Source organism: Nematolebias whitei, chromosome 5 (assembly GCF_014905685.2).
Source record: "Nematolebias whitei isolate Nwh7 chromosome 5, NemWhi1, whole genome shotgun sequence".
Lineage (NCBI taxonomy): Eukaryota > Metazoa > Chordata > Actinopteri > Cyprinodontiformes > Rivulidae > Nematolebias > Nematolebias whitei.
The window spans coordinates 29,140,375-29,166,700 of record NC_056502.1 but is presented as its reverse complement, the minus strand read 5'-3'; the positions used below and the strand labels follow the sequence as shown (position 1 = coordinate 29,166,700).

General features: G+C 39.3%; 2 protein-coding genes across 2 annotated transcripts in view; one reads left to right on the top strand and one right to left on the bottom strand.

Moving 5' to 3' along the window:
• LOC119410358 (RNA-binding motif, single-stranded-interacting protein 3) overlaps positions 1–3,875 on the top strand; it is a gene marked incomplete in the record, with an annotated part of 147,206 nt that extends 143,331 nt beyond the window's left edge. Inside the window, 2 exon segments of the mRNA XM_037677268.1 lie at positions 1,147–1,274; positions 2,953–3,875. Of these exon segments, the coding sequence (XP_037533196.1) occupies positions 1,147–1,274; positions 2,953–2,956 (132 nt within the window).
• Positions 3,876–12,168: 8,293 nt separating this feature from the next.
• On the bottom strand, positions 12,169–24,950 carry entpd3 (ectonucleoside triphosphate diphosphohydrolase 3). Its single transcript, XM_037676405.1, has 10 exons — positions 24,896–24,950; positions 23,573–23,710; positions 21,122–21,239; positions 20,854–21,013; positions 17,703–17,862; positions 17,366–17,593; positions 15,490–15,753; positions 15,293–15,403; positions 13,596–13,733; positions 12,169–12,357 (listed from the first exon to the last, which is right to left on the bottom strand). Exons 2-10 carry the CDS (start codon positions 23,705–23,707, stop codon positions 12,169–12,171), a joined length of 1,503 nt encoding a protein of 500 aa, XP_037532333.1. The 5' UTR covers positions 23,708–23,710; positions 24,896–24,950.
• Between the last annotated feature and the right edge of the window lie 1,376 nt (positions 24,951–26,326).

The following is a 26,326-nucleotide window of genomic DNA, read 5'->3' as shown; positions in this document are numbered from 1 at the left end:
TGATGTGTTCATGCGTGCACATCTGCTCACAGACTCATGTTCATGTTTGTGCTGATGTTCAATGTTTTATGTTATGAGTGCTTAGTGTATATTTAGTTGATGTTTTTCTTAGTTCATATCTTAGATGTTATTACTGTTTTTCTTATACATTTTATTGTTGGATGTAACTGGGACCCTGTGTACATAATTTCGCTCCACCACATGTACCACATGAGGTGCGAATGACAATAAAGAAACTCTGACTCTGACTCTGAAATATTTCAGTTGGTGTGCAATGAATCTGAAATATATGAAAGTTTCATTTTTATCATTACATTATGGAAAATAATGACCTTTATCACAATGTGCTAATTTTTTGAGAAGGACCTGTATGTAGATCAATAAATTATATGAAGTTAACCAAAGAGTTCAACTTTTTACAAAGTCACAATTTGTCTTCCGTAAACTGCATTGAAGCCCCAGAAGTGATGGGTCAGATCTTTTAAAAGATAGGTAGGAAAGCAATGAATAAACAATATCTTACCTGTTGCAGATAGCTTGGGGGGTGGGGGGGACCATCTCAGTTTGGTGATATAAAGTTCTGACTGGACTGCTGAGTTAATGGCTAGTCTGAGCTGAGCCAAGTCCAACGTGGTTTACTGGTGTCTCAAAACCACTTAAAACAATTATTTTAAAAGAATTCTAAAATTCTTCAAGCAATTTTTTTGTTTATATAAATTTTTACATCATCACTTTTGCATATCACTGTTATTGCATCTAGCTGCTGCACTGTAATGTGAAATAGAAACAGCATAAAATGTTTTAAAGGAGTGTTTGCATCAATCAGTATAAATTTTTGAGATTTAAGTTTTAAAATATATTTTTATTGTCTTGACCTTTCTGAGTCTATCTGTTAACTCGTCAATTCAGTCAGTATTAAAATCTTTGAGGTGTTCAAAGAATTATCTATAGCAGGTAAGATATTAGCTGTTTATAATCTTTTCACAAAACCCCACTTTAAAAGAGCTGAACGACTCCTTTAATGGAGTGAAAATGTGAGTTACTCGGTTGTCAAAGGCAGCAAGCTTGAAATGAAACCACGTTTTCCTCTCAGTTTGAAACATTTGATGTTTGACTCTAATAGTCTGCGTGTGGTTCTGGTGTCAGGGTGTGGTGACGGACCCGTCTCCACAGACAACTGCCCCCTCGTCGCAGGACGCTGGCGGGCAACGGTCTTCGTCAGTGAGTGAGAGTTCAGCAGATCACGCCACAGCCTACTCCTTCCAGCAAACCAAGTGAGTGGATCAAACCTCAAGATAAAAACAACACATCAGAATAATCATGAGTTAACAAATGGTACCTCAGTGTACCCCATCGCTGAGGGGTGTGAATAGTGAATGTTTGTAGTTTTTGACATGAGTGTTTTTCTGGACTGGAATCAAATAGAGAATGTAAGTAAACTTTTTTTTTTGCGGGGGTGGGGTGGGGGGGGGGGGGGATAGATGGATGTTTTATTCACTCAACCTTTTTTTTTTTTATTGAGCCTTTGCAGGAAATACAGGGTCACAGCAGCAGTTATTAGGATATTAATAATATATTTAATATATAATGTAAAATATATTGTAGGATATTCAAGCGGGTAGGAGTTATACTGTGTAGAAGAACAGAACCTCACTTATTTTCCAAGTTATTCAACTTACAAGACAGATGGACAGTAACTCTGTCGGAAAACTTGAAAAATAAGTGAGGTGACTTCCATTTTGATTTGTGGCTACATCTTGGAATAAGAAAGATCACTATCAAAAATTGGATTGCCAGTTTAAAATCCAAGATGGCCACCACAGTATATATAAATATATTTGCAAACTGACCACCCCAATCATTTGAAGAAACCGTCCGTCCGTCCGTCCATCCATCCATCCATCCATCCATCCATCCATTCATCCATCTATCCATCTAAACCTGTACCCCCTTCTTCCTTTTTGGGTCACGGAGGTCACTGGCACCCATGTCCAACAGTCACTGTGTGAGAGGCGGGGGACACCCTGGACAGGTCTCCAGTCCATCACAGGGACACATAGAAGCAAACGAGACAAACAACCATTCACTTTCTCACTCACACCTAGAGACAATTTAGAGTTACCAACCAGTCTAACATGCATGTTTTTGGTCTGTGGGAGGAAACTGGAGTACCCGGCGAAAACCCACGCATGCACGGAGAGAACATGAAAGGCCCCTGACTGGGATTTGAACCAGTGACTTTTTTGAGAGGAGGTAGCTCTAACAACTGCACCACCATTTCCATTTGTTATATTAATATTATTATATTATATTGGAATATTACAATATAATATATTAAAGTTAATATATATTATAATCATATTATTTTCTTTTTTTCATGTATAGTTTCTACAAATGATTGGGGTGGCCAAAGAGTAATGCATGGTGGCCAAGGCCACCATTGGCCACCCTCTGGCTCCACCATTGCACCTATTAGGATAAAATTGCTCCCTCCACTCACTAGTATCTGTCACTCTGCACTGCCTTGAACAGGCAAAAATAAATAAATAACACCTACCTCTGTTCTTCTCCACAATGTAACTCCTCCCCATTTGAATTTCTAGCAGTAAAACATTAAGGTTTACTTTCATTCTCTGTTCAATTCTAGTCCAGAAAAACACTCGTCTCCAAAACTATAACATTCACTGTTCAAATCCCACAGCACCTATGACATCAGTTTAATGCTTGATGTTTTAGTGCACTTTAAATGGCTGCGGCGGCCATCTTGAATTGAATTGGCTCCAAAAGTTAATCAGCTGTAGACGTACATCCAGTGATTATTTGCACTTATTAAAATACATCCATTGGGTGTTTATTTTAGCTGCTTTATTCATATTTTGACTCGTTTAGTTTGTGTTTGATAACCTGCTCCTGTTTTTTCGGTAACCTTTCTGCATTTCTGTCTCCTCTAAGGTGACAAGACTGCTGGAAAGCATCGCTGCATTGCCTTTAGGACAGCATGAAGCTGCTGGAGAGACGGAGAGAATCAGAACAACAAAAGACCAAAACACAAAGTGATCCGGACCTCGCTGAGCAGACAACGCTTCCACTGTGCGCAGAACCAAACGAAAGACAGAACCGAAGAGGAAAATCAATTCTTCTCCTTACCTGGTGGAATCAAGAAAAACAAATTGTTTGCTGACCTAAAGGAGGACAAAATCAATCACAGTCCAAGACTTTGATTTGATCATTTTTCACCTTCAGACTGGATTTTCCTCTAATGGAAACAAAAAAGACAAATCAAAACTCACTGTACAAAAAAAAAAAAATCATTTGAATGTGCAGGTAGATTTTCTGACTTTTTTATGAATAAAAAAAGAAGGAAGGAGAAACAGGCTGTCTTCCTTAGAATTTAAGCTCTAGAATCTGAAATCTTTTATCCTTTGAGTAGTATTTTATGTTAGTTTTTTTTTTTTTTAGAATATAAATGTTTTCTGAACTTCTTATGGCCTTAATTTTCACCAACTTTGGGGAAGAAAACGTTTCCAAAACGTTGAACTCTTAAAAAGAGACTAATTGGATGATCTGAGAGCCTCAGAGATACAAACTTATCTGTACAGGATTTCAACAGGTTGTATTGGAATGAAGAGGATTTTTGACTCAGTGGGTGCAAACGACAAAAAAAAAAAAAAAACTCTTTAACTTGACTCCACAGAGTTATGAATTACTGTAGGATAAAATATTTGTTTCTCCACCCATGTTACATTATTACGTTATTTCATGGCCCACTTTCAAAAAGGTTTTTATTTGTGTGTTTGCTTCGCTTGACTCACTGCATAAAAAAGAACTTTGTGAAAAACCAAAAAAAAAAAAAAAAGTTAGGATTTTTAAATGTGCAAAAAGCAATAGTTTTAGTAAACTGTTGACAGTTTTTTGAGTCTTTCTTAACTGTTGAACAGCCTACAGGCGGCCGATTTTATACCAAAGATGAAGTTGTTGTTTAGAACCGAAATCTTCCTTCTTAGTTTTTGTTCCACCTTGAAGGCGGTTGGTTTGTGAGATGGCTACAGTAACACGCAGCGGGTCTTTAAATCAATTACCATATTTTTAAAAGACATGAGGCATTCAAAGGTAACGTTCATGGAAAAACCCTGTTCCTCTGTAAAACTCATCTCCATGTGAGCAATGGTTGAACGCAGCGACTGTTTTCTATAATTCACCACCTGACAAAAAAAATTAATCATCCAGGCAGAGTGGTGCTGCAATAATTACTACATCAGATGGAATGAGGACCAGAGTTGGCAGTATGGGTGCACCCATCGGGTCAGTAGGTGCAGGATGGAGCTGTTTCCTCTTCTTTGAGTTGGCTCACAGCTGATCCAGATGAGGTCTGAGCTGATCCCACACATGTGGGAGAACCTCAGCATGATGCAGGCAGGCTGTAGACAGAACATCACTGATGCCATCAGGATTCCCCAAAGAACCACCAGAGGTGAACTTAGCTCATTGGCAATGTTGTATGTCTACACAACATGGACACCACAGGTGGTCTTCCTTTATTGCTGCCACGCATGACGGTCGTTCATGGTAACACAGAACTCACACTCCACCCGGAGCCAAACAGTCGGCTCTCAATGACGTAGTTGCGTGACAAGTATCGAGTCATTTCGTTCTCAGAGTAACTTTGTCTGCTCCTTCTGGATACAAGGCCAAACTTTTTGTTGCAAGCGTGTGAGCAAAGTGTTGTGTGATTGGTCAGAAGTTTGTGGGCACGTTGGATCAAGCGGAAAAGCACTCGGATGGCAATGTCGTTGTTTTGCTTCAACGTCTCTGCTTCCAGAACAATGTGAGCAACGTGGACAGCGTTGACAAGAAGTTGGCCGAGGCAGTTGGAAAAGTGTGGCGCTCTCTTTGTCACCGATTTGTGGCCAAACGGAGGGCACGAGGACAAACTGGACCTGGAGAGAAGAAACATGTGACGCGACATGTACTGGAGGGGGAGGGGCTTCCCAGAGCTCTGCACCATGTGTCTGGTGGACTACGAAAGATGTGAGCGAAAACTATAACGTCGAGCCGACTGTTTGGATTTGGATGTAGTATGAAAGAACCTTAAGATTTATTACTAAAATACAGTGCCACCGTTAATCAGCTCAATCCTTGAGGTTGGAGCGCCATTCTGGACACAGCTGATAGTAATGGAAGCCCACCTACGAGACAGAGAACCTGTAGTCATTGTGATGTGATTCAGCATGACACCGGTGTTGTAAAGAGTCCAGTACCTGTATCTGGATGGCAGGTGCAGATCTTCAATACCACGATCCTCTCCAGATGTATTCTGTTCGGGTCAACCAGAACCTTCACAACAAGTGGTCTGTTGGTTCCCACATCTGGCCCCTGGGACATCTGACTGGCCCACATGTTGGGTAATTGCCCCATACGACAACCTGGCCTCATATAAACACTCAATGGGAACCCAAACAAGTTTCACTGGATTTTGATAGTGTTGTCTAATGAGTCTAGAACAGGGGTGTCCAAAGTGCGGCCTTAGGGCCCTTTGTGGTCCTTTGATTGATTTTGTGCGGCTCACAACTGCAACTTCAGTATTATTTAATTTTAGCTTGCAGGCTTAAAATGTTGATGCAGATGTAGACCTTCTGCAAAGTTAGTGGTGTTATTATTATTGATTAATATTTATTTTTAGCTTTAACAGCAAAACAGATGAAAACATACAAAACTTTTGATATAATTAATCCCTTTTTTAACTCTTATTTCATGGCACAAAGCATCACAAACCTTTTCTGATTTCTTCCAAAAGATAATCATTCATAAACTTGGCTAAATAGTGTTTCCAAATAAAATAATTGCAGTTGATGTCATAATTGATGGAGGCATGTTGGACATTTTTAAAGGAATATGAAGTGGTATCGTCTACATACAAGTTGATTAACTTAATCAGTTTTCCTTCAAACCTATGAATCTGTTTTAGCGACAGACAGCTGTACAAATTTTCATAACGTTGATCACCTTTTGGGTCTTTTCATTCAACCTTTATTTATACAGGTTAATCCCATTGAGCCTCGGGTTCTCATTTACAAGAGAGACCTGGTCTTCCATTCTCCAAATGGCTGATCCCTGTTAAAAGAACAATTATTCATAGATACATCTGTTTCTGAAAATAAACTACAATTAACTTTTTACGCACAAGAAAATAAATCACAATCAACCCCAAAAAAACCAAATACAGTAAATCCTTTTATTAAAGAATAAATAAATAAAATAAAATAAGGCTGATGTTTGTGAAGCCTTTAATGTTTGGGATGTACAATTTAAAGCAGTTTCTCCACCAGTAAACTTAAAAAAAATAACTTAGTAAAACTTAGTAAACTTTTGCCCTTTCACCAAAATATTGTTCACTTTGTTGAAAGTTTAACAATGTAAAAACAAAGTTATTATTATTATTATTATTATATTTTATTATTATCTTAAATTCATATTTTTGTGACCCGTGAGTTCTCTCATCTTGACAGTTTTGCCCCCATAATAAAAGGTTTGGACACCCCTGCTCTAGAACATGTCCTCAGGTTGTTGGATGCTTGGGCAACTACCTGATAACACCATTGCTCCCCTCTTACAGCAGGTTTTCTGGTGCTGGTTTTAAACACAGCACCTCTTCTCAAATCATATAATTTACACATTCACAGCTGGTCCAAATGTGGCCCACACTGTGACCAAATCCAACCATTTCGTCTGGGTGCTTTTTTTTGTCATCGAGTGTATTTTTATATTTATTTGCTAAAATGTGTTAAACCTACTCCAGATTAAACAAGCTGGTTTCTGTCAGCGTGTTGCCAAACAGAGGTTTCTGTAAGAACAGATAATGTCAGAAAATATATACAAGGCATTTTTGCAGAATTAAATTATTTTAGATTAGGTTTTCTCTCCTAAAAAGGGCAACTTTTGTGCTTATTATTGTGTCTTTTTAAAAATGTTAATTGTAATGTTTATGCTGCTAAACACTTCTCAGTATTGAGGATCCAGATTGTCTTTTTTTGGGTAAATGTGGAAGAATTGCACCACCTGAATAACAGGAACTGACTGTTTTAGGCCCAAATCAAGATTTTATAAAGGATCCTAAATAGTTTTTCTGAATAAAAATGCTTCAGATGAGAAAAATAACAAACAAACAAACTGTGTGGCCCTCACACCCTGGATGAGTGTCCTAGATAACCTTCCAACAGAAGGAGAAAAGATGGTTCAACCAAAACAAGACAGCTACAAACCTCTCCTGGAGGAGAGAGTGCAAGAAAAGTGAAATCAAAAGTAAAATTTATGAGGTGTTCTTTGGTTGTTCAGGTTTGTAAAAGAAGATGCAACAGAAAAATTACTTTATTGATGCTTTTTTCATTATTATTTGCTCCGTCACATGCTTCCCGTGGTGTTCCAGTTGTGGTTGTGAGAGTGTCTGTAGAAGCAGTGGGTGTTGCTGTAAATTCACATGTGTCTTTCTGTTCGTTTTCTGTTTTCTTTTTAGACAAAACTTCCAATAAAAAAAATAAAAAATAACGGCCAGAACTCGTTTCACCTTGTATTTACAATATATGACCACCAAAGGGAGCCATAGTTAGGTTTTGCTTTTTGAATAGGCAAGGATAAAATTTAGTTAACACAGATAAAATCCAAGTATTTCAATTGAAATGGGAATATTTGTACATTAACATTTAACTATTTGTGATAAAACAGTTCTAAATTAGGGCTCATGTAAATAATACATTAACAAAACATAAAGAGGCCTCAAGAAAACTGATTAATGAAGACACAGATCAATAACCACAACTGATGATGTTAGACATAAGTTTATTATGCACTAGAATAATAAAGGCATTACTAAAACAGTGTGGATCTAATGAGAGCCATGCGTTATGTTCTCCAGCACAAAGATAATATCAATAACTTGTTCAATGGGATGTTTTCAGACACAAAATAACATTTGTTTTCTTGATTTAAACGTTTTGAGAAAATCCCACTCCTTTTGGACTGCATGAAAAGTTTAGGAATGTTTAGTCATTTCTTTGCAGAAATTAATACTCTCCAACACTGTGATGACAGCTCAGATACAATATAATGATAAGAATAATACTTGATACTTGCTAAATTCTTGTACAGACGGCAGCTGGATTATATTTCTCGGCTCTGCAAGACATTTAACTTTAATCCAAATGTTGTTGTTTTTTAATGATAAGGTTTGAACCTTGAGTTTTTGAGAGTCAAAAAGTTTCAATCAGAGCTGAAGATGGCTTTTAAATGAAACATGGAACACCTTCAAGAAACAATAAGATTTGGTTGCTTCTTAAAAATGGCACAGTATACACCTAACGGGTTACAGGGCGGCCTTCACAGAACCAGAGGGTCCAACTGAGCACCAACTGGGTTTAAACACTGCAGTAAAGCTGTAGTCTTAAATCAAGTACCTGGTAGATATATTCATTGCAGTTACAGATTATACAGGAATGAATATGATTAATGGGAGTTAGTATAGTTTGCTCTTTGCCAACAGTTCCAGCTCAGCCCACATGTGAACACACTCACAAATCTCTTTTTGAGATTCTTTCACTTTGACATTTTGCTACAAGACGAAACAGGTTGACGTGTTGTTGTTTTTTTGTTTTTTTTTGGGGTGGGGGGCGGGTGTCATCATATAACTATTGTGTGCATTTTGTGGACAAAGTCAAATAAGTCTACTAAATCATCTTCTAAAACAAATGTTTCCCTGAGATGTAAATCAAACCACAATACCTTTCTTAAATTGCTCTTTACTATCTGAAATCTGCAGAAGACTCTAAGATTCAACTACATTACAGAGCCTACGTGATGTCAGTGTCCAGAGTTTATACCATCATGATGGACAGCAACATACCAGGTGTTGCATACATCCATGTACAGCTAGCATCAAAATTATGAGTGGATATTATTCTGAAGCAAAGACCAGGACGAGCCCATTTCACCACACTACATAGTCCTGAGGTTTGAGCCCAGACTGTGCCTCAAACAGAACTTCCCAATGAGTCTCATCAAACCTTATCACAGGACATCAGTACCCAGGGGCACAAAGGGACACACAGGGTAAATGGTAAATGGACTGTACTTATATATCACCTTTGTATCTTTTCAAGACACTCAAAGTGCTTTACACTACAATCTGTGCCCTCATTTACCCATTCATACAGTACTCTACTAGATCTCTACAAAGACTAATCAGTGCTTGTTTAGATCACATTCATACACCGATGGGACACACATCAGAGGCAATGAGGCGTTCAGTGTCTTACACTTCAGCATGTGACTGCTGGTGGAATCAAACCCCCAACTTTCACATTAGAGGACAACTGCTCTAACCACTCAGCCACAGCTGCCCCCAAAAGGGACAGGGAGACACAGGGACACACAGGGACATGTCTAGTGAGTAGTCCAAACTAGAGTGGGATTCAGAGTACATCAAAAATTAGTGGTGTGGGATATTGCCAGATTTGGTATCAATCTGATACAAAATAAGTAAGGAATAGTATCACTGATATCAATACCAATACTTCAATAATCAAAGCGGATGCATCATCATATTATAAATCTAAATGAAGTTTGACAGTCTTTAAGTTTTTTAATAGGTTCTTAATTAAAATCCAGGACAGACTCTGGACAACGTTTAAGGGTAAAAAGTCAATACTTTAATAGTTTTCATTACATCATTTTTGGGTTGAAAATATAACAACATCTTCCTATCTGCCAGTTCTTAGCCTCACTGAGCCAGACCTCAATGATGGTTCAGTATCAAAGTGCAGAAGGGGGAGGAGGAGCGGCAACGGGATGTGTACACAGTCAGCCTGAAGACTGCAACAGCTTATACTGAAAAACTGAGACTAAAACAGCTATACTTTTATAATAATATTAATAATAATTTTATTTAAAAAGCGCCTTTCAGGACACCCAAGGACACTTTACAGTAAGAAACATATCAGAAAGATTGTGTAAAAACAAACAACAAGCACAGTGCAAAGATCAACAGGAATAAATTGAAATATAAAATACATAAAGAATATAAAATACATAAAGAATATGAAATACATACAGCAAAGTTAAGGATAAGCGAGTCTAAAGAGATGTGTTTTCAGAGCAGTCTTGAATATAGAAAGAGAGGTGGTGTTTCTTAAGTCAGGGGGTAGAGAGTTCCAGAGATGAGGAGCAGAGCAGGTGAAGGCCCTGCTCCCCATGGTGGAGAGGCGGGAAGAGAGTACATGGAGGTGTAGCGAAGAGGAAGATCTGAGAGAGTGAGAGGGGATGGAGATGTGTAGGAGGTCAGATAGGTAAGGAGGGGCAAAGTTGTGGATAGCTTGGAAAGTGAGAAGAAGACTTTTGAAGATGATGCATGATTTAACCGGGAGCCAGTGGAGCTGCTGCAGGACAGGAGTGATGTGGTTATAAGAGGAGGTTTGAGTGATGACACGGGCGGCTGAGTTCTGGGCCATCTGTAGCTTCTGAAGAGATTTGTTGAGGAGGCCATAAAGAAGGGAGTTGCAGTAGTCAATCTGAGAAGTCACAAGACTTTGCACAAGGATGGCTGTGGAGCGGGGTGTGAGAGAAGGGCAGAGACGGTTAATATTTTGGAGATGGAAATAGGCAGACCGAGTAACATTGTTGATGTGTGAAGTGAAGGAGAGAGTGGTGTTGAGGATGACACCAAGAATCTTGACCTGAGGCGAGGGGGATAGCAGAGAGTTGTTAAGGGGGATGAGAAGATGTTCTGATTTTCAAATAGAGTTTGTGGTACCGACAAGAATGATTTCTGTTTTGTTACTGGTTAGTTGTAGGAAATAGTTAGAAAACCAATGATTTAGCTCATTGAGACAGTTGATGAGGATGGAGGGTGGGTGGGTGGAATTGGGTTTTGTTGATAAGTAGAGCTGTGTGTCTTCAGCATAACAGTGGAAATGGACACCAAATTTGCAGAAGATGTGACCTAGAGGAAGGAGGTATATGATGAAGAGGAGAGGTCCGAGGACAGAGCCTTGGGGGACACCCATGGAGACAGGGGAAGACTGGGAACGAAAGGATTTAAGCTGAATGAATTGAGTGCGGTCAGAGAGATAAGATTTGAACCAGTCTAACGGAGTACCTGAGATGCCAATGGAGGTTAGTCTTTTCCACCTTTTCCGCCAATATCACTCAGTATCAATACAAGAGTATCGATAATCTCGATAGTCAGATTGATCCACCCACCACTATCAAAAATGTAATCCAATACTTAGCTAATATGGACTAAGAAACAAGTCACACAGAAGAAAGGAGGGTGTGGCCCACATCAGAGTTCTCAGGTGGGGCAACCTACTTGGGACCAAAAAGTTGCATGTTCGATTCCTCACAGCTCTTACATAGCTGCCTGCTGCTCTGCTGGATTGCATCTCGTGTGTTGGGTTAAATTCAGAGCACAAATTTCACACATAGCCCTTTCATTTGCAGGTGATAGACTGAAGGGCATGTCCAAAACCTTTTCACTACAGAATTGTTGCTAAAATCAAGCCTGTCTTCTTCACGGCCCAACAGTGTCAGTCTAAAGACCTCAGGAAACCATTCAATCAGTGATGTGGCATACCTCTCTGGTGTTTATTCTGGGCTGTTTTTCTGGTGTTGTTGTTTTTTTTTCAAACAATAAAATGGCGGTTTGTTTTGTCCGCTGTGTTCAGCCTATTGTCAAGTCAACTACTTTGACAACTTCAGGAGTGAATTTTCCACTTTGAGTCGTACTTTGTCACAATAAACTAAGAAAGAAAGCTTGCCATACAAGATGAAGGGTAAACACTGACGCTCTGACAAAAGCTGCACAGGCTCTGCAGGTGCAAATTTTTTAAACAAGTGACTTTTAAATGAAAGTCTGAAAGTCACAAGAACAGATTTTGGAGAGTTTATGCTTTTTGCTGTAAATTAGGGGATAGACTTTGCTGAGCAAGTGTTAACTCATGCTGAGAAGCTGAGAATTAAATTTCAGCCATATTTCTAATGACAGTAATTCCTCAGTGGATTAGGTGGAAAAAGAAAAACATAATCTCAATCAGTAACTGAACACACGCCTCAGCACATGCTACTGCATTACATTCCTACAACAGACGAAATGCCTCTCAGGCAGGGTTCTTTGATGTTCCCTCAGTAGCACATGCGAACGAGGATGATAAACACTAGAACAGCAGTCACGATGATTAACGCTGAAAATAAAAAGATGAGGCCAGCAAAGACGGCGTTTGTCAGTGGGGGGATTTCCTTCACTTCAGACGGGATCATGTTGGACAAACTCAGCATGTAGCCCAAACTCCAGCCTATGTGGGTACCCTTTATCTGTAAGGGAGAACAGAGGGTTACTGTACACCCTTTGTTTATTTCCTGCATGCTGTCAGTACATCATTACATCATTCTGCATAAAGAACATTTTGCAATGATCTTAGTCAGTAGTTGCTCTAGGGCAAAAGATGAGTCATGACATGCAAAGAGTTTTGTCATTGTCTCTAAAATGATCTACCAACCGTCATAAAGAGCTCTGACCAGAGCACACTCACTTACTTGTTCACATTAAGCACTGTAAGTTTTCCAGCAACAGATCTGCCTCAAACAGTTTAAGAGCAATTAGGAAATTGGAGCTATGATATTTGACATTTTTCAGCTTACAACGTTGCCTCCAGGGCTCTTTTTAAAACCCACTGCCACTGTTTTTTGTCTCGTGAATGAAAGATGGGGTGAAGAAGAAAAGAAGACCCCTTTTTTGAGGAAATGTCTTTGTGGAAATTAACATTTTATACGTTCCACTCAAGTTTAGAGGTAACGATTAGAGTGATCTGGCTGAGTCATCAGTGAGTGGCCTCGTTTACTGTCATGTCTGTTATGAAAGCTGATAAATGCCTGTCTGTAAAAGCTCGGCTACAAAGAAATGGTTCAGTAGCACAATTTGACAGTTGTGTTCTTTCTCTTTTTGTCCCCCATCCCAGGGTGAAGAGGAGGAATTGGAAACACCCTCTGTCCATATCCATGCATGTTGCAAGCATGATAACTGGAAAAATAATTGATTTATTTGCTTCCATTTGGGTGTGTGGCTCCATCTAGGTGTAAAAAAGGCCACTATAAAAAATTGGGTTGCCACGTCAAAATCCAAGATGGCTGCTGCCATATATATCTATGTCAACTGCCTCAATTCCTTGAGGAATCTGCTTTCTAGTTTAATATTGCTTAAAAGCATAGTTTCCTCAAATGATTGGGGTGGCTCAATATTAACCTATGATGACCAAGGCCACCAATGGCCACCCTCTGTCTCCTCCATTGCACATCATCGTGGATAAAATTGCTCCCACCCACTTTCCAGGGTCTGTCACTCTGCCCTGCCTCAGACAAGCAAAAAACAAAAAGACCTAAAAAATATCTCTCAGCAATGGGGGACATTGGCGTACTGCTTGTTTGTAACACTTTTATTGTAATGCAGTAATGAAATTCATGCAACTGTAAGATCACAGCAAGGGCACCATAGAATGACGTTTTTAATGCAAGACATGTTTTATGCTTAATTTAGTTTGTGCTATTTAACTCACTGATTTTTCAAAATGAATATTTTTCCAGGTCTCCTTGTCAAACTTGTACCCATCTGCCAGGAGAGTGAGGGCATACTGAGTGCTGTAACAGTATGTCCGGAGGTGTTTGTCCTTGATCCATGGCTTCTGCTCTTTTAGCTTGAAAAAAAAAGAGAAACACAGTTCTGACAGTGATGAAAATGAATCAACTGAACTAAAACTAAACTACAACTGAACTGAACAAAAGAAAAACATATCAAGCCGTAGGCTATTGTGAGATTTCCATGGAAATGCTAGTGCTCAGAATGTGTTGGCTATGCTACCATATAGTCAGCTACTACCACACCAAATGCTCAGTGTAAGTTAAATTGTACACATTATTACCATTTTTGTGTTACCTAAGAATTGCAAAGAATTGTGACAGCCATCTTGAATATTAATGATTCCAAAAGTTGTAGATGTACGTTCAATGATCAGTTTCTGAAAGTTTAATTAAAACCAATTTACTGGTTCATGAAATATTTTGCTAACAGTCAAACAGGGTTGACTCCGTTAGTCAACAAAGTTTTAAACAAAAACTGTGCATAAGTTGCTCCAAGTATGTGATGAGGTTGACTTTTAGCTGCAATTTAACCAAATTTTTGTCATTATTTTGCCTCCTAAGGTCAATGTGATTGCAATCTTAAATATGGTTGACTCTAGAAAGTAATGTAATATTTGAAATGTATTCAGAAGTTTTCAGTAGTTTTCGGACTATATTACAGTAAAGCTTGAAATGGCCATCACAAGTATGAGAGAAGGGGATTTACTTAATGTGGCTGTTATGAAATGACAATAAATCATTAGGAAATGAGGTTGTTGTTGTTTTTATTTCAAACTGTGTCTATGTTTCTAACAAATAAAATGTTAAACCATAGCCTGAATAATATTGTTATTTTATCTTTTCACAGTACTGAGTACAGGAAACAGGTCACTGATAACCAGAGCAACTTCAACCACTATGGCGTTTTAGTAACAAAATTAAAGCAACTTTTTGAGCAACTCTAGTGTTGATAGGTAAATAAAACACTCTCTACTTTCATGTTCTGCTATTCAGATTGCTATAACGTAAAAATTAATGAATGACCACTTATGGGTCTTTGTTTCACCTTTAAACTGCAAATTTTCTGTCAATCTGTAGCAGCTAGGTGTGAAGCTAGCTTGTAGATTTACTTTCAGTTTACATTTACATATTTATATTTCTCCTTTCTTTGAAAAATATCATGGCCAACAAAGTTTTTGTTGACATCACTGTCTACATAAAAATCTGATATGTTTGGCTGCTGCTGGTAGTATTTGTCACTAACACTGAAGTGTCATCGGCATATAAAATAACCAGACACAGGACTTGAACATGGAAGCTGAAGCTATAAAGGACGAGCGCCCCATACTTCTGGATGTAAGACAAATTTTAGATTCTACCCCTCCATGTAAACAAATGTGACATTTTCATGACTTAAAATAAAGATACCCTTCAGATTATTTTGCTGATCTATGTAGATCTTACCTTCTGTGTTCAAAGAGACATTTTCTAAATGTTGTTAGTTTCAAATATTTATCTAAGGCTTAAGAAAAACTCCTTCCCACACCAAAGCATATGTGTAATTCTACTTTAGAAATTTTTAAATTCTACTTGGTACAATTGATTTAGATGCTTTATGTGATTTTGGAGAACCCACCACTGTCCAATGTGTGTTGCAGAAGTTTTCAACTGAGGCATTGAACTGATCCAGATCTGATGTGCCATTTAAAAGCAGAGCACTGGCAAGATAAAAGAATCCAGCATACGCCTGGTAGGAACATTAGAAAAACAGTATCAGTGCGTTTATATTTTCACCTACTTCCTTCGACCAATTACGTCTGCAATAAATGTTACCTTGAAGTCTCCGGTGACAGGTGGCTGTTCAACTCCGTCGAAGGAACACTGTGATGAAGAGCAAGTTTTGAAATCAAATATGGACTTTACAATTTCTCCACATTTCCTCGAGTCTGGATCCCCAACCATAAACAGATTTTGGTTTGGGCTATAGTTTTTGGGTTTATTGGTGCACTCCGAGTCGTAAATTTCCGACGCAACCATGGTGGTGTTGTATCCTTTAGGGTAGCAGGGGTTTCTGATGGGGTACTGGTTAGAAGATCCCTGAAACATTAAACCAAACTTTAAATTAATATTCCAAACCTTAAACCAACAGAAACTTTACCCGTTTTTCATTCTTACAACAAATAGTTTTTGCATGACCATGCATTCATAAATAAAAGTGCAAGTTACCAGAAATATTGCATTTCTCTCAGGCTAATGTGATGACGTTGATGGTTCAGTCAATATTCTTAATGACCTAATGCATTTCTGACTGGTCTCTTTTTGCCTGTTTGGACGAGCAGTCCTCACTAATGAATTCTTAACAGCGCATTAATGGATTTTGGCTTTCACATGAAAGTTTGCTCTTTTCTTGACTGATTTCAGGAAGCTCTTTAGGTATAAATTCATTTATTTCACTTTAGTCTTGTTATTGTGTTTACAGTTTATAGAAGATATCTGTAAGGAATAAGGAATTAATATTTTACAGCACTGTAACATCACTAATTGAGCTACTGACTGGTTCTTCTGTTTGTTGTTCTCCATCACAGGATGAAAAAGAAGAGTTGGAAATACTATCCATTTGTTTTATAATGTGAACTTGATAACTTGAAAAATCAGAGACATGTCAACTTTCATTTTGGTATGTGAATGCATCTAGGCGTTAGAAAGATTACAAGAGACAGCTGCCACCATGTGTAAACCTTGTTAGCTGGTTAACATGAAAAATCAAAACCATGCCAACTTCCATTTTTGGTGTGTGGCTGCATCTAGGTGTAAAAAATGTCATTTAAAAAAAAAAATCAGGTTGCTACATCAAAATCCAAGATGTTCACCACAAACACACACACGCAAATTATATACAGTAGTCCCTCAATACTTCGTGGTTCGACTTTCGTGGACTCGCTCTTTAGATGTTTTTCAAAATAAGATTGGACATGACACACAATTGGCTGATTGATGGATGAGTTGCACGATTGGTCTGGATTTTTTCATTTAAATAAATTATTTTTATTGAGCACCTGATGTATCTGTGTGCAGGCCACAGGTGCGGGGAGAAGCTCCCATCTATAGCATGTCAGGATGTCCGTTCTGGAGTTTCGGCTACAAATAACCTTGGCATATATATGTATGTATATATATATCATAAAGTACATACATATACAGTACATTTGGTGGCTCTTGGGGTGGTTGAAGATTAATCAGTGGTGGTCATGGCCTCATGGCCACCTTTGGCCACTCCCTGGCTCCACCACTGCACCTGGTGGTGGTTAAAATTGCTCCTTCCACTCTCCAGGATTCATCACTCTATACCCGCTCCAACAAGCAAAAGGTAAATTAAAAGCCTTCCTCTGTTCTTCTTGACATTGTAATCCCTCCTCACTGGAATAACTTTCATCAAAAACATTAAGGTTCTTTGGTACATTCTCTGTTCAATTCCAGTCCAGAAGAACAAATACAAACATTCAGTGTTCAAATCTCTTAGTGATGGGGGATGATAGGACTATTGCTTGTTTAGATTTTTACATTTGTTAATATGACAAGCTTTAGATTTTTTTTCATCCCGTCAACGTCTGCATTATTTTCTGCATTCAACATCAAATGTGATGAGAAATTAAATTCAGGATTTATGACCATTAAAAACCCGTTCTTTCATCTGTTCACAGTTATGTACCTGCACGATTTTGTCCAGAATCCTCTTGTCTGCTTCATTTTTTCCATAGCAGAGGAAACTATGTGTGTAGACAGTGTAGTGGTAACCATACAGTTTGACCTTCAGGTAGTCCAGCCCATTCCCACTCTCCTCAACCTGAAAGGCAATCTGTGTTGACGCTCCACCAAGGTCCATGGAGCCAACAGTCTTTGACCCATGTGGGTGCACATAATTGTTCCACAGGTTTTTCTATAAACAGAAACAAGATTAGTAATTTAAAATTAAATATCAGTGGTACTGGTTCTGGTAATGAAGCTGCAGTGTTTTTGTATTTTCTCTGATCATGACAGTGCCCAACCTCCAGGAAGTTTCCCATCAAGTAGTTGACTGTGATCCACCCATACATCCCTTCTTCCTGTCCAGTGATGATGGAAGCGTTCTGGAAATTGAAGGGCAGTGAGCTCAGGTATTCTCTCAGACTCTCCATGATTTCATTGGATTTCTGTTCATCTCTCTGACTTAAAAAAACAGAGAAGAGCAAGATGGTTCGAAATGGATTTAAAAACAATGGCATCCTACGATAAAACTTTGACCCAAGGTAAGGTACAGTAGGCTGTAAAAAAACATAGACACTCCTGTTACAGTTAGCACTGCTAACCATTCTAATCACAGAAAGCATTAATTAAAGAAATATTCTGCTAGAACTTAATAAATTAATTTTGCTGAAAAATGTAAGGTGGGGAAGCACAGGGTTCCCAACAACACACATGGGCAACATAAGGCCACACGAGGCCCTTGGGCAATCTCTATGTCTCCCAGTATCTTTAATTTAAAAGAAAACTGTTTGAAAGATAAGTTGATGGAAATCTGCTTTTAAAAAGAAACATCTTGGACAATATAGACCCAAACTTTTTTTCTTTTTTTTTTGCACGGTGTCATTGTTTGTGTTTTTCTAACTAACCCGAACCTTAAAGACTGCAAAAAGCAAACAAACATTTTTTCTTTTCTTTTTTTTTGTTGTTGTTTGTTTTTTGATTTTTTTTTTTGCATATTTTAAAATAACAAATAAATTGTCACAAGAGACGATTTACAGAAAGTCTGTCTTATATTCCCAAAGCTTATTGGGGAGGCATATGCTTACCAAGCATATAACTAAAAGCCTGGAAATGTCTTCCAGATTATCTATCATGAGGAAAATGTATTTTCTAATTCACTCTGCAGTCCTCTGATTGCTTTAAACAACTCGGTTTTTTTCATGATCCATGTCTTTGGTGTTTTTGTTTGGCATTTCTGTGATTCTGGTATTTTGTATTACTTGTGTTTCCAACTTCCCCGGTGTTTTTCCTTATTGTCTCTCCCCAAGTGTTGTCATTTCTCCCTCATTAGTTTCCTTTTAAAGCTTGTCTCCTTTTCCTCATATGTGTCTGTGCATTGTGCCTTTCACTCTGACCATGTTTGCTTTCCATTCGAGCTCTTCTAGTGTTCTTTTTGTGAGTATTTTTACTGCCTAGTCAGCCTTTTCGTTTTCGCTTATTTAATAAATTCGTTTATTTCTTTTTACTAGTCCTTCCTCAGTTTTTGGTTCTACACTTGGGGTTCACCATTTTCAACCAAAATTATAAATTTGGCCCTCTGGGAAAAAAAAAAAAAAAAAAGTTGCCCACCCCTGCTCTACAGCCTCATTCACATCTTGTGGATGTGCCTTCTGGAGATCTACAATCTAATTTATTGCTCAGCATTCATGAAGACCCACAGCCACCACACACAGGTGGCGGTCAATGAGCAACAAACAGTAAGAAAAAAGGTCTGCTGATGCTCTATAACAGACAGCAGAAATAAAGGAGCTTAAAATAATTTGAAACTAGATCTTTTTGTAAGAGCAGCAACTAAAGATTTAAGCCCATTGGACCTAAAAATCCCACAGTAAAGGGGTGAGTTGCTATTTTTGACCCTTGTCTGTGAGAAGAGAAGGAATTGGAAATATCTCTGACCATCCATCCATCTGTGCATGTTGTGAGTGTGATACATTGAAAAATAAGTGAAGTGCAAACTTCCATTTTGGTGTGTGGCTGCATCTAGGCATAAGGAAGGTTCCTTTCAAAAACTGGGTTGGCACACCAAAATCCAAGATATATGTATATATGTAAACCAATCACCCTGATCATTTGAGGAAACTGTTTTCTAGTTTTTATATTTCTTGAAAATATAGTTTCCAAATGATTGGGGTGGCTCTTGTGGTGGCGAAAGATTAATTTATGGGGATCAAGGCCACCATTGGCCACCCCCTGGCTCCATGATTCCACCTGTGGCAGATAAAATTGTTCCCTCCACTCCACACCACTCTACTCCACTGTACTCCATATCTGTCACACTGCACCACCTCAGACAATAAAAATCTCCCTCTGTTCTTCAGTGTAACTCCTACAGTATCTTGCACCAAAAATATTAAGGTTTGCTTGAATTTCCTGCTCAGTTCCAGTCTAGAAAAACACTCATCTTGAAAATTACAAACATTTAAGCTACTATTAAAATCCCTCAGCAATGGGGAACATTGGCATACCTCTTGTCTATTTAGTTTCTTTGTGAATTTAAAGTCAGTGCTGTGTTTGGTTAAAATATAATATGTCAATGCTATTCAGGTCATTGTCTTCAGAGGAATCCTAAAGATGGCTGATGGTTCTCTTAAATCAGTCAACATCTGTGTCCAATATTTTTTTATAAACTCAAGAGACATCGAAGATTTTACTCTGCTTGTGTGGAGTCATGATCCTTCTGTGTAGCTCTGGGTGGGTTGGAATGGATAAAACCAAAAATCCAACACAGGTAACAGACAAATTCCTAAGAAAGTGTACAGGAGACATAGTCATATGAATATAAATATGGATGGAAAATTTTCTAGTGAAAGTTCAATGGTCATCGTCTCATCTGATCTGCGGCCACATGTCTTGGACACTCGGGTGAAGAGATGGGCAGTGCTGTCCACTGATCACTACCTGGTGGTGAGTTGGCTCCGATGGTGGGGGAGGATGCCGGTCAGACCTGGCAGGACCAAACGTATTGTGAGGGTTTGCTGGGAACGTCTGGCAGAGTCTCCTGTAAGATGGAGCTTTAACTCCCACCTCCGGGAGAACTTCGAACATGTTCCAGGAGAGGTAGGGGACATTGAGTCTGAGTGGGCCATGTTCCGTGCCTCTATTGTCGAGGTGGCTTACCGGAGCTGCGGCCGCAAGGTTGTCCATGCCTGTCGCGGCGGCAACCTTCAAACCCGGTGGTGGACACCGGCAGTGAGGGATGTTTGACATTTCTTTTCAAAAAAAAAAAAACAGTGCAGATCTACGGCTGACTTGAGCACAGGACTGTAAGGAAATTATCATTTAACTAATGAATATAAAACAACTTTTTTGTGCACATAACGCTCTACATCTTAAAAATCTCAGTATAAGCAGAAATCTAAATAAGCCATCAGAATCAGAAGGGAATAAATAAAGAAAAACGTAAAGCCTTCTTACTGTAGCAGTCTCATTCCAGCTGTGGCTCCCAGAAACAGAGGTGTTGTTCTGTACTTCTCAGCAGGAATTATTCCTTTAATTTTATTTATACAACTTTCAAATCCTTTCCATGTTTCTGCATCTAACTGAGGATTAACCTTCATCCCTGAGATGGCTATGCCTGTAGAGACAAAACTGTGCTGAGAGCACATCCTTTTACAGAGAAGTAGTATTTTTCTTGCATAATTGATTAGTTTGAATTGTCTTACCGTGTTACAGAACAACTCACCTTCTACTTTACAGTTGATTGTTTCTGTCACCACTCCTGTCTCGTTCTCCTTCTCCCCAGGCCAATCATACAGGAACACATTGGAACGGGACGAACCAGAGTCAATCACTATCCCATACTGTTCAAAAGAATGAGTAGGAAAACTTTTACGAAGTTACATCAAACTGCAGAGGAGCTGCTGTGATACCCAACATACTGGAACAGAGAGTTACTGTTATTCACTGAGTGCATCTCATATGATGTGTAATTTTTTTATTACTCCATGGCATTAAATGGTAGGCTCTGAATTATTGTTGAACCTTGGATTCAGGAGCAGTGTGCAGTCCTGGTCATGGAACAGTGAACCAGACATTCACCCTTGCTGGTTTGATAAGGGGGTCCTGGGAGCTAGTTTCTTCAGTCTACATGTGTTGTTGGCCTGGAGAAGGCTTATAACCTTGTCCCCTGAGGCATTTTGTGATGTGGTGCTGCAGGAATGGGGTGCCAGTGGTGTTATAAAGGCTACCTGGTACCTGTATAATGAAAGCAGGAACTGTGTTCACATTCTTGACACAAAGTCGAGATCAATCTGAGTGTGGGTTGGACTCCTCCAGGGCTGTCCCTTGTCCTCAATCCAATTTTGGTCTTCATGGACAGGATATCAAGGTGCAGTCATGGAGAGGAAGGTGTCTGGATTGAGAGTCTCAAGGTCTCATCTCTGTTTTATGAAGATAATGTAGAGTCTTCAGGCCAAGATCTTCAGTATGCACTGGGGCGGTTCGCTGCCGAGTGTGAAGCAGATCTGAGAGTCAATTCCTCTTAAGCCGCTTTTCTGTTTATAAGTGCAACTCCACTGGGCTCTCATTTGATCGGTTCTTCTCAGGTGGAGGTAATTTGCCACTGTGACGTGTTTCTCTGCTCTGTGGGTGGGATTGTCAATGCAAAGTGGGAGGTATTGTAACAGGTCATTGTGTTTGAGCCACTCAGCCTGTAGTGGTCCTTAATCGCCTTATAATCAGACTTTAATTTCTTTAGCTTATCTTGACACTGCTTATAAGTCCAGGTGTAGCCATTCTGCACCGTCATCTTCGATATCTCTCAGTAAATGTGTTAATTTCTTGATGGCACCATCCATCAACATGATAAAGAAGGAGTGGTCCAGATGTAGTTTGCAGTTTTGCTAAGGGGTCATTCAGTGACGTAGCGCTGCTGGTCAATCAACAGCTGCTGTCTGCTTACATCAAAATCAGTGCCTCTGAGCAGTTTACTTGAAACCATGAACAAGGTGGTCCCATAAACTGGGCTGAGTGGGGGGTGGTTACTGGCAGTGGAAAGGCCCTTATGGCAAAGTGCCATAAGTCTGTGGCCATATGGTTCTTGATCAGAAGCAGATTGCTCCCTTTGGTTCAGAGGGAGACTTTGCCTCAGATGTGGGAGTTTTAGTGTCTAGGTTTCTTGTTCCCGAGTGATTGTAGGATGGAATGGGAGATGGATAAATGGATTGAGGACTCATCCTAAGTAATGAGGGTGTTGCTTCAGTCAGTCATGGTGAAGAGAGAGCGGAGTTGAAAGGCAAAGCTCTGGATTTACTGGTCTGTCTACATTTCAACTCTTGCCTGTGGTCATGAGGTTTGCATCATGATCCAAATCCAATATCAAACCAATATCAAAATCCCAGATAAAAGCGGACAAAATACACTTTCTTTGTATGGTGGCTGGACTCAAACCTCTGTCATCCAGGGGAGCTCACTGCTCCTTCATATGTAAAGGATTCAGTTGAGGTGAGGTGATTCATCTGATCAGGGTTAGGGCACATTTAAATGGTAACTGACCCTGGGGCAGATCCAGAATGCTCTGGGGAGATTGTGTATCTTTTCTGGTCTTGAAACACCTCAGGGTCCCCCAGGAGGAGCTGAAATATGTTGTTGGGGAGAGGGATGTCTGGGTTTCTCTCCTGGACCTGTTGACTCTGCGACCCGACTACAGATAGGAGGCAGAAGATGGAGATGGGGATAAAATGTGGTGTCTAACTGCAACATCATCAGTTTAATGCCCAAAAAACTTTATCTACAGATTTTTATCCTTCATACAAACCATAAAAACAACTGGAACAAGTGGCCCAATGAGCCTCATCAAGAACAAGCCTCTGAACATACGTTCCCATTCTTCCTCCAGCTCCTTGTGTAAAGATTTTCTCTGTCCTTTAACATTTCCTTTTACCACTTTGACATGTACAACAGACTCACTTGTGAACTTTATTAAATATTTATGACTTGTTTCCTATTAATGAGCAGACCTTTGAAAGATATCAACCACTGTCCGTGAGTTTACAGCAGGTTGGAGATCAAATGTTCATTTGTTTGTTTTATTACACCTTTCCTTGGTTAAAAATCGAGAGTTACATCTAAAATGCACAGCATGCATCATCACACACGCATCCACAGAGCTCTGTGCTCATGTCTGTGTGTTCACCTCTAAGCCGTACTCCTGACTCTTCAATGTGTTCTGGATGACGGCAACCGTAACGAGGGCGGCAATCCCAGCCAGCAGGAGAAACACAACCCCTGCTACGCGACACTTGTAGCCCACTTTCTTTTTTAAAGCCATTTTCTGCTGGAGAAACAGAGTTAAAGCATATTTTAACAGTAACTGTGACATGCGAGTTTGACTAAATAACATGAAGTAAATGGATTAAACAAATGATCTGTGATCTTCTGGACTGGAAGCCTGTCCTGTGTTCAAAGGAACTTTTCTTGTGATCTGCATTGTGTTTCTGCATTGGTTCAACGTTGTGTTTTTTTCACCTCAAGGCCACTGGAGATTCAGCTTCTTTAATGTGCAGAAATGAAGACCAGGGGTGTGATTTTAAATATAACTGAATAAGTCAGTAAACAATTTGCTGCATTCTTTAGGGGTGAGAATCAAAGTTGTAGTTTGTCTTCAAACCCTGAATGAGTTTCAACTTGATCTCAATTACACTATAAGATCACTCAGTTTGCAACACAACATTAACTGGTTAGAAGTTATTTAAAGACAGCTGGGTTTGGTGCTGGAATTTGACACAGCAACACTTTTACCATTGTGCTGGACTAAAATACTAATCTGCTGCTTTAGGTCCTCACTTATGACTTGTGATACCTTTTTGTTTCAATTTAAACCATGAAAACATCCCAAATGTTGATAATGACCATGTGTCTGGATCCACTTTAGCTGAGTTGTTTATTCTCAGAGCCAGAAAGCATTGCTTCAGTCCAGATCAGTCAGGTTTTCAGAAACAGAACATGTTTGGAAGGTTGAAAAATGTAAATATACAAACTCGTTCCTGGACCTGAAACCTCATAAACAATTCTTTCCCTCTCTGCAAAAACCATCATCTAATCATGCTGTAAAAAGTCAAAACTTATGATGCTACAAAAAGTTTTTCACAGAATATATGATAAACTACTTTTTCCAATCAACTGGAAAATATCAAATTAATTTTAACTTGTTTATAAATGTTTCCCTTTACATGTTTTGTCTTAATTTAGATTTGAAATGTAAAAAAAAAAATACTAACAGAGTTGTTACAAAATGTCATTCATCTTTAAGCGCTTTGTCAGAACTCGAGGAACCCAGATAGTATGAAAACCAGTGAGCGAGACAAGACTCCACACGTAGAAAAGTTAAGTGTTTATTTTCACAGATTGATATTAAAATGTGCAATGATGATCCACTGGATTCCTGAGGGGCAAGGATATAAATCAGAGAGGTTCCACTTAGAGGCTGAGGATTTTAAATAGGTATTTCTTATCTTACAGGCTGAGAGGAGGTCCAGGTCTTGGATTCGATTCCACAAGGTTCCAGGAAGAGACGCAGGTTTTGGCAGGCCAGTGGATGGAGGGCAATGAACAAAAGGAGGTGCTGGGGTCCAAGAAGGTCAGCACACAGAGGCACTTGAAGGCACAGGTAAGCTAGGGCACAAGAAACAAGAGATATTCGTAATCACTTTCACAAGGACACTAAAGGGGCAGAAGCAATAACTTCCATGAATCACTAGTCAATGCTCCAGCGGGTAAGAGAGCTCGTCTGCAGCCTTAAGTAGTGGAGGATCCTCACCGACAGGATGTCCTGCAGGTGTGGATGATTTGGGTACGGGCTGCAGAAGTGTTGTACTCTCACACCTTTACTTAGCAACAAAAAACAAACTATAACTTTAAAGGTGTTTATCTATTTATAACATATTTTATCTTTAGTTTTTGGACTTTACGGACCATAAAGCCTTCTCTGTTTCACCTTTAAATTAAGCTCAGTTTTTTGCAACATATATAAGTGAGCAGAGACAGAACAAGTTTCTAAAATTACAAAACACAACATTTCAAACACTCCTTCACCTTGTCCACACTAACGCACTAAATTATTTAAAATATATATTTTCTCCTGTGCTTCCACCTCCTATACACACAAATTGAGCTGCTTATTGTTGTTTGTTTGTTTGTAAACTGATAGATATTTCAAAAACTGCTTTCCGTTTTGTGCACTCTATCTCCTGCTGCCCCAGTGTTGATTCTTCTGGAGGGAAAACCTTCTCAGAGACAAAATCAGAGTCTGCTGCGGAATAAACTGATTCGAAACAAAACCAGCAAACTCTGGAGAAAGTTGTCCCAGTCATTAAAAAGACATCAACACAACAGCAAGACTGTTTTCAAAAGATGAAGTGTTCCAACGTTTCAAAGCTAATGTCACTAATCTCTGATTAAACATGTCTGACTTTGTTTTTGGGTGGCACGGTGGCTCAGTTAGTAGAGCTGTTGCCTCTTGCTGAGAAGGTTGCTACATCAAATCCTCACCCAAGACCTTTCTGGGTGGAATTTGCATGTTCTCTCCGTGCATGTGTGGATTTTCTCCGGGTACTCCAGTTTCCTCCCACAGACCAAAAACATGCATGTTAGGCTGATTGGTGACTCTAAATTGTCTCTAGGAGTGAGTGAGAGTGTGAATGGTTGTTTGTCTCGTTTGTCTCTATGTGTCCCTGTGATGGACTGGAGACCTGTCCAGGGTGTCCCCCACCTCTCGCACAGTGACTGCTGGACTTGGGCACCAGTGACCCCCGCGACCCAAAGAGGAAACAGCATGTAAAGAGGATGGATGGATGGTTGGATGAATGGATGGATGACTTTGTTTTTAAGTCATTTTACTTTGATTTTTGTCATTTTAAAAAACTAATTATTAAAGTTATATATATATATA